At 41.0% G+C, this 8,659-nt stretch overlaps 1 protein-coding gene across 1 annotated transcript; it reads left to right on the top strand.

Annotated features, from left to right (window-relative positions):
* Nucleotides 1-1,823: 1,823 nt before the first annotated feature.
* Nucleotides 1,824-8,151, top strand: LOC143221527 (gamma-aminobutyric acid receptor alpha-like). The gene is given in 8 exon segments (XM_076446955.1): nucleotides 1,824-2,011; nucleotides 2,776-2,813; nucleotides 2,816-2,857; nucleotides 3,389-3,529; nucleotides 5,255-5,407; nucleotides 5,705-5,731; nucleotides 5,734-5,963; nucleotides 7,765-8,151. Coding segments are annotated over 8 exon segments (1,206 nt in total).
* Nucleotides 8,152-8,659: the final 508 nt, after the last annotated feature.

Below are 8,659 nucleotides of genomic sequence, written 5' to 3'. Positions count from 1 at the left end.
TTTCAATTAAACGTCGAATCAAATAATACGAATCTCGATAGAATTCTAACCCTTCGAGGAGACTGTCGACACTTTGGCTTGTTTATATCGTTTCTCGGCGTATATTTACAGTAATTAAATTTAATACACGCGTACATTGCCAGAATTCTAATTAGAACTCGGGACATATGCTTTATCATCCCCGGTCTATCTATCTAACTAGTGGTCGAGGTCGACGCCAGAGATACCCTAATGCTGTACTCCTAGCACGGCTACCTACCACCCAACAAACTTGGAATTATGCGATCATAATCTGCATCAGCCCAGGTTTCTGCAACATCCCCTCAACCGTCGGCCATTTCGAACTTTATGAACCCAAAAATTTCCAACTACGACTCATTCGTCGACCGCAGTAGTCTCTGTTCCTAGATGTGAGAGTATTGGAGCAGGAAATCCCTATGGGCGATTAGCCAAGGTCCAGAATAGTCAAATCGGTGAATACTAGATTTCAAAGGTGAGGTACATAATCTCGCAAATTTGAAAATTATCGATATGAGAAATTAAGTTCCGAGAGATAGAAAAAATTAGGATCGTATTGTTTATCGTCTCAGAATTTAAAGACAAACTCTGCTGTAATAATACTTAATACTTGGAACTAAAGATCCTTTATAGATCTGTCATATTCTATTCCTAAAATTCTCGTGTCTTGTTTATTTCATAATTTTTGCATTTCAAGAAGAATATAATTATTCTCATCAAAGTTCTCAATAGCCTTCTAATTCCGTTACTCTGTTTTCCAACTCATCGACTCTAATTCTAACTCTGACTAGTAACCATACACGATAATTATTCGATCGGAACTAATTTCACATGGAAGGATAGAGAAATGAACCGGGAAGAATGGTGCAGCGAAGAGAGTTAAATCGGAAAGTCAATCTCGATTGTCGCGTCTTTAGGCGAGAGGCACTCGTGAAATTCGCGAGAGATGCCGAAATCCGTGAGAGCACTTTCTGAGAGGATGCCTGGCGAAATCTCTGTAGATGCGGGAAACTTCGAAGTAATCCGAATTCTACTGCGAAAACGGCTGGTTCAGCGTATTCGGAAGTTAATCCAGGCCACAGCAAGGCCGGCTGGTAAATGTAACACATCCTGGCTACAAATTGACCGATCGAGAATGCCAGGATGATGGATCCGATTAGTCACGGATCGTCTCGTATTTCGTAGGCTAACTTACTCGATGCCTGGCACGATAACTCGGTCAAACTGGTCCAGCTGATTCCCTCAACTATCCTCGATATCTTCCCTTAGGCACGAACCTGCGCGAATTTTCGCCAGTCCGTGAGATAAAGGACGCTGGCAAATCGTCCCCGATCACAGATTACACTCGTTAAAAACTCCAACGTTCGTTCGCTTCTGTCGCTACGTTTTTCCGGGCTGCGATTTTTCCAAGTTTAAATTCCCATAGAAAATCCGGAAGAATCTCTGCGATATCAGAAATCTCGCGAGTTCCTTTAATTTCGCTAGAAGTTTATCTCCTTGCGAGATTCTTCGACTCTTCGTGGCCCTGTGTCCGTCTGGATCCATCTTAATTTTGACACACGAGACTGATACTTTCGAGTCGTAGTTTAATTCGATAAACACATCGGTTCGTTAAAATATCGCGACTCTTTCGTTGGAATAAACAACGGTGAGAAGAACGCGAAGATTGATACGGGTTTCTTCGAAAATTGCTGGACCATCTGACGTGATATCAGAGATACCAGAGATACCAGAGATGCCAGAGACGCCAAAGGATCGACGCGATTAATAAAGATGGAGGACGAAATTCGAGGGATGACAGTTAGATGTCAGTTTACGAATTCGATATATCGCTTGGCGTGCGGAACGATATAAGCTTCTTGAAAGAGATTAAAGCAACGGGAACAGCGGAACAGCTGGAGAAATGCAGCAGTGGAAGATTATTCCACGTATCGCTTGGTATTTCGGGAAAATCCGTAGCCGCCAACTGTCCGTTGGCGCTAAAGAACAATAGGTAAGCGTGGCTCGTCCCTCATCGTCCGTTGCGCTCGAAAACGCTCGTTCTACCGACGCTAAATAATATTTTCCGATAGCACGGTCCCAGATTTCGTCCGTGTGAGCATTCTACACGCTAATTAGCTAGCCCATGCTCGACGGACCGCGATACTATAAGCAACACGTGGCGAACAGCCTGTTTCCGAATCGAATATTTTCAGGGCTCGCGTGTCCGTTCTCATGTCCACCGTGTACCACCAACAAAACGCCAGGTGTTAGGGTAACCTACGCGTTTGGTTAGGACCGTGTCGAACAGACGGACAGGTTTAATGGACAGGATCTCCTCCGAGTCCTGTGCTTGTTGCCTCCGAGAGACACGGACAGGATTACCCTCACGAATCCTTTCCAATCACGTTTCGCAGCGTTTTAATAGATATTTGCGAGGCAGATGGAACGTTCAGATTGGAAGTGTGATAAATAAGATTGGACAAGGGAGAGCTTGAGAATTTTTTTATGAAAAGGTTAAATTCCATGGTCCTTTTGACTCGACGATGTTTCGAGCTTTTAGAAGAGTTTCATTTTTGAGCAAACTAGGCTTTTACGATTCGGTAGATAAATATATTGGGTGTATTGGTAAGATCGCGGGAACGAGGTGGATGGATATATTGATTGGGAATACCGGTAAGATTGCGAGACCGTGTAAACATTAATGTTTCCTAAGACTAAGAAATCGGATATGTACAAATTTTCATTTTCCATGACGATGTACCTGTTTTATTACAGACTCACGATCAAGGCAGGATGTCCAATGAACCTCGAAAACTTCCGATGGATACTCAGAGATGTCCGCTACAATTTGGCAGTTGTACGTTTGCGAATTTAAAATACGAAAAAAAGTCTTTTCCCTCCTATGTTTTAAATTATGAAGCTTAGAATCTCCAAAATTGCTCGCAAATCTTGGTCTCTCTCTTTTCTCCTTTATTCTCTCTTACTCTCTGCGCGAATTACAATTTTTGTGGATACCGTCGAAAGAGAGATAATCGGACTATCCGAGGATCAATGAAGTCACGGTTAAATATTACGGGAAAACGGATGACGATCGAGTTTGGTAAAGTCGGAAAGGAATTATCGGGAAAGGAAAAACTGTCGGGTATCCTGCCCCAGGGCGCGAGACTTAAAAGATTACCGAATGTCGGGACTCGGCGTAATTGTCGGGTTTTTCGCAAGGACGTGTGGCAGGAGAAAGGAGAGAGATTTAAGAGCGGTAAGAGATAGGCAGCGATCCCACGAGAGGCTTTTCGCCGAAGGAGAAGCTGACACTTCGCGGCGAGCGAATTCGACGCTTTTTTCCAGCACCTTCGCGACAAGCTAGCAAGAAATATTCTCTTGATTGCAGTCGGTTACACGAAGAGGGACGTGATCTACAAGTGGAACAGCGACCGACAAGTAGCAATCGCCGACGACATGAAATTATCCCAATTCGATTTAGTTGCCAATCCGACTGCGAATTATTCTGCATCGGCGACGCTTTCACACGGTGAGTCAATCGCTTCGCCATTTTATTCCACGCTTTTTTTTTCCACACGTTTATTTCACCTAGATGCTCATTATTTATCGCATGATCGCGTAACTCTTACATTTTTCAAATTCCTCCGATATTATTTTCCTTTATTCGTGATTAAATTTAGTCATGATTTATTTATCGCGATTGTTTTAAGAGGACTCGCTCTTAGAGTATTTGATTTCTATATAACAGTGATTTTAAATTCTTCCAAGGTCTTGTATAAGGAACTTACAGGGAAAGAATTCAAAGAATTCAAAGTCCTACCGTATTGTAAAGTAACTACAGACCTTTGTCACAAATAAATTGTTACGACGTTACTCGTATTCGTGATTCAATAAAAAATATCAAATCATGGATCGAAGTGCAACACGCAGCCTTTATAAAACGGAGTAAAATGCCACGAATATTAATCACGGTACTGTATTAATGAATAATCCCCGTGGAAAGAATCGCGACGCGAAGAATGACCGATGCAGAAAAATAAAGAAAAGGACGGAAAGAGAAATGTAGCGGGAAATATGAAAGAAAGAAAATGTCGTGGCGCGATAAGGGTGGTTGATAGGGGAGAATGTCGGTGACCAAGGCTGGGTGGAATTAGAGAAACGAGGGGAAGGAATGGTCTGTTAACGACTAGCAAAGAAACTCGATTGGAAAGTTTTATCGGGCCACGCTTACGGATTCTCCGAGAATATCGAGGCTGTGAACGAACCAGCCCGGAAGTAGTCGGAGGGATTGAAGCGGGCCAGGAAGTAGCGCGAGAAAACGGTGACGCAAAGAAGAAGAAGACTAAGAAGAAGAAGAAGAAGAAGAAAGAAGAGGGAAAAAAGGAGGGCGAAGAAAAGATGCAGGGTTTCCAGGTTGAAAGTTGGCAGCGAGAGAAACGACGACTAATTGCAGCATCCTCCTGCATAGAACTTGCGCCTCTTGTATTTCCATCGGCTGACAACGAGAGAAGAGGCAAGACGCCGAGGACTTGGGACTTTTAATTGGATTAGCATCGATTAATAGTCCGCAAACAAGCGTCGCGTCGACATGGCGGCTGTGATTGCGTCGGATGGATCGACGGAATTTTTAAGGATCCATGAACGCGGGGCAAACATTCGCGTATCATCGTTTCTGTTTGCCCTGGACAAATCGAAACACCGCCTCGGATGCCGGAAATAATATGGAGGAAACAAAAGGGGAGGTGTGCCGGGGAAAGTTCGATAATGTTACTCCGGCTTGTAAACGTTATCGAGGGAAAAATCCGAGCAAACAGCGGGTGCGTTGGGTGCTGATGGGTTTGGTGCGTAACCGAAGGAACTAATGATCCCAGCCCGTGTTTGATTTCGATTCCGGTCCATTCCAGTTGATATTCCATCCGATGTTCCAGCAGAGATGAAAATTGAAACGAGTGGAAAATAAATATTATACGAAACCAAGGGTAAGAGTGGATTGGACGAAAAAAATTGTGGAAAATTGAGTTAACTCGATGCTTCGTTATTTCCATCGTTCATATTGCTTTATATTAGTATAATCCTTGCCATTTCGTTCTCTTTGAGACATATGAAAAATGGATCATAAGCACGGTGTAGTATGTCGTAAAATGTAGGAAAAACACGATATAGAAATTAGATTGTAAACGGTACCGTGTCGAACGTTGAAAGACATTAAGAAGAATAAACTCTTTGGTGTACTAAAATTATTATCCGATTACAGCGGAGTACTCGATGCTGCTGGTGTATTTTCATCTACAAAGGCACATGGGTAATTTTCTCATACAAGTATACGGGCCCTGTGTTTTACTTGTTGTTCTATCTTGGGTCTCCTTCTGGTTGAATCGAGAAGCCACTGCAGATCGCGTATCTCTCGGTAAGTTTCTACTAATTCCTACATCTTTTATCCTCTCTTGAAACGAAGCGCGATCAGAGAATTTTTAATAAATCCCAATAACTCGTCGTATCGATCTAACGAAGTCTTCTAAATATCTTATCCTCGGTTTTTCTCACAGCGAATTCACGGAGACGTTTGAGCAGAAATATGTTCTCGTTAGTATTCAACAACGAAGCAAGTGGGAAATTTTTTCCAAGTTTCTCTGCCTCGAAATCTTTTCTGTGATTTATCAAGCGGAGAAAAAAATAAGAAGAAAATTGTTACGTCTGTTTCAAGGAATTACAACGGTGCTAACAATGACGTTTTTGGATTGGAGGCGCGGACCGATCTGCCGAAAGTTCCTTACCCCACTGCCCTGGACTTCTTCGTTTTTCTCTCGTTCGCCTTCATTTTCGCCACCATTATACAATTCGCCGTGGTCCACTATTTCACCAAGTACGGTTCCGGCGAGTGTTATTTCAGCTCCGACCTAAGCGAAAGCGAGACTTCCAGCGACGAAGAGGAAACGGATACGCGGCCATTGAAGAAAGAACCGGTAATTTTTGTACCTTTTATGCCGCGTTTTATGCTTCCAATGCAAACAATCAAACGAAAACTCGTGGAATTTAAACTCGCGATAAAAACTCGAATATTCTTGATATTATCTGATATATTATCTTCGAATTTACATTTGTCGTCGATGAATATTTAATTTTATTTTAATTCGATAACTTTTTCAAATCGATTCTAATCTATGCTTAACTTTTATCAACGATTCCTTCTTCTTAAAGATTCGTTTATTTTCTTTTAACAGCTGTGCTATATCGATTCTATTAGAACGAAAGTTTGAAGTGACTTTCGAAATTCGATTAATTATAGAACTCGATATTTAATTACAGTTCTGACACAGTGTTAAAATATAATTCTATTGGACAATATCTTAGGATAGAAATCAGTCTCACCGTTGACAGGATATTATGCTACATCTTGAACGGTTATTATTTTATTCGTTTCGTTTATCTCATTTATCTCCTGTCTTCTTAACGATCTGGAATCTTTGTAACCTCTCGCTCGCGTTTCGCAAATACTTACGTGATCGTTTAATATTCATAGATCGCAAGAAATCATGCGAAGGTCCATTATCTTGGCATCGTTCCATAGTGATATCAGCGAATCCGACTTCTGCTACCAATAGAAATTGAAATCGTTACTCTGCCAATGCAATAATCCGTCATATCCATGATGCATTTCCCCCAGTTTCCTCCGACATTGGGTATATACTTGTGCTAAATCTTCATAAGTAGAAATTTAAATATCGAGAAACTTCTACTTTCGCGCAGCCTTAATGTTGCACAACCATAGATATCATTTCGTTTCCCGTTCTGACAACTAATTAGTATTATTTCTTATATAAATCGGTATCGTTCTTTATTTTATTTTATAATTAATTTCGAACACTTATAATAATTTATAAAATTAATTCGCGTTAATTCATTCCTTCGTGTTCATGATGCACTGGGATCACAAATTTGTACCTTTTACGTTTATTTTAAACTTTTATTGCTTGGAACGTTCTTCCTTGTGGAATATCTATCAATCTGAAAATAAGCTGTATCGTAATCGGATAAGCCGAACTACTTCTGTATAATTCAAATGTTTGTAAAACGAAATAGAGGTGAGCGATGCATTTAAATTAATAATAGTATCGGAAAGGTGAATTATGAATGTAGATAAACAAATTATCGTGCTCTTCGTTCCATATAAATGAATAATATAAAGTGCTTTGTTCGTGACACTTTGATTTGCATAAAGGAAAGAACACGTACATTTTCCAATTTCCATACAACGATATAGGACGTGAAATATAAAGGGAATGTAAATGATATCTAAAGTTAGTTTAAAAGAATCGAATGAATAATTGGATTTCTAAAGTTGTTATCATGCAAAGATATCTTCATTTGAGATAAATTTACAAATCGGTTCAACTGACTAATTTAGGTCTTTTTAATTTTGCAGTTGTCGAGGACGTACAGTGGCTTCTGACAAAATTAATATTTATCGAAATAGAAACGTAATTACGTACTCCCAATTATTTCCATTACAAAGCTCTTTAATTTATATCGTTCGTATTAATCGTGTTTTAATATTAAACAAGTTCAACTTTATTTCTATTCATTTTTACTTTAGTCCGCATTACAAAACATGCTCTCGCGGACGAAAGTAAGAGGCAAGATCACAAGAATGATCCATCACCTCGAAGCAACGGAGGATCATATTCCGGAGAAATGGGAGAAAAAATATTTGTCTCTACGGTTCCCCGGAGCGATTCTATTCAGCTTAAAGGACTTTTATTTCAGGTATCCCAGTCGCACAAAAGGACTGCCGGGAACCTAGCAGCTCGAGGACACCCAAGTCGGAATTTCACAATGAACGAGGACGGGATGATCGAAGTGATACCCTTGTCGGCGATTCCGGAACCCAGCAGAAATCCTACAATGGGTCACTGGCAAATGTCCTGCGTAGCCTGTAGCCCACCTCCTCGTCAATCTCCTCCGAGCAGAAAAGGATCCGGTCGAAGACGACGCAGGAGGACGCCTAGATACAACTCGGTATCGAAAATCGATCGGGCCAGCCGCATCGTGTTCCCCGTGTTCTTTCTAGCGATCAACGTGTTCTACTGGTACGCCTACCTCTCGAGAAGCGAGCGCATCAATTACTACAACGTGAACCCGAACGGCACGTGAGAGCAGCTCATTAAACAGGACACCAAAGGCAAATCACGTGTACGAACGTTCTCCACGGGGTTGCTCGTCGAGAAGATGTCGGTCGACCAATCTACCATACTACTTTAAGTGATCCCGCGCGCAATAAGAATTATCTCTTTGCAGCGCGAACACGGCTTGCGAATACAGCGACAGGTATCGAAGAAATAAATAGATATGCGTTTATAAGTTTAATCGTATTGAATGAAAAGTGGAGGAAGGATTGATGTATCATCATTGATGTCAAAAGTATTTGTATTTGTATTTCTACGCGTCGAAAATACGCGGAGTATCTTTGAATACATGATCGATTGTGTATCTTCTTGGGACAGTACCATTAGGTTGAGTAATAAGTTCGTTTCCCTTGCGATAGTATATGCTATACAGATATAACGTTATTAAAGTATCAGTAGCAGATGGTTGTAAGAATTTAGTATTACAGTCGACAAACATGTTAGAAAGGGAGCTGAAAGAGTTTTGGATAACTCGG

Source organism: Lasioglossum baleicum, unplaced genomic scaffold (genome assembly GCF_051020765.1).
Source record: "Lasioglossum baleicum unplaced genomic scaffold, iyLasBale1 scaffold2590, whole genome shotgun sequence".
NCBI lineage: Eukaryota > Metazoa > Arthropoda > Insecta > Hymenoptera > Halictidae > Lasioglossum > Lasioglossum baleicum.
The sequence above is the reverse complement of the archived record's forward strand: the minus strand, read 5'-3'. Positions and strand labels throughout refer to the sequence as shown.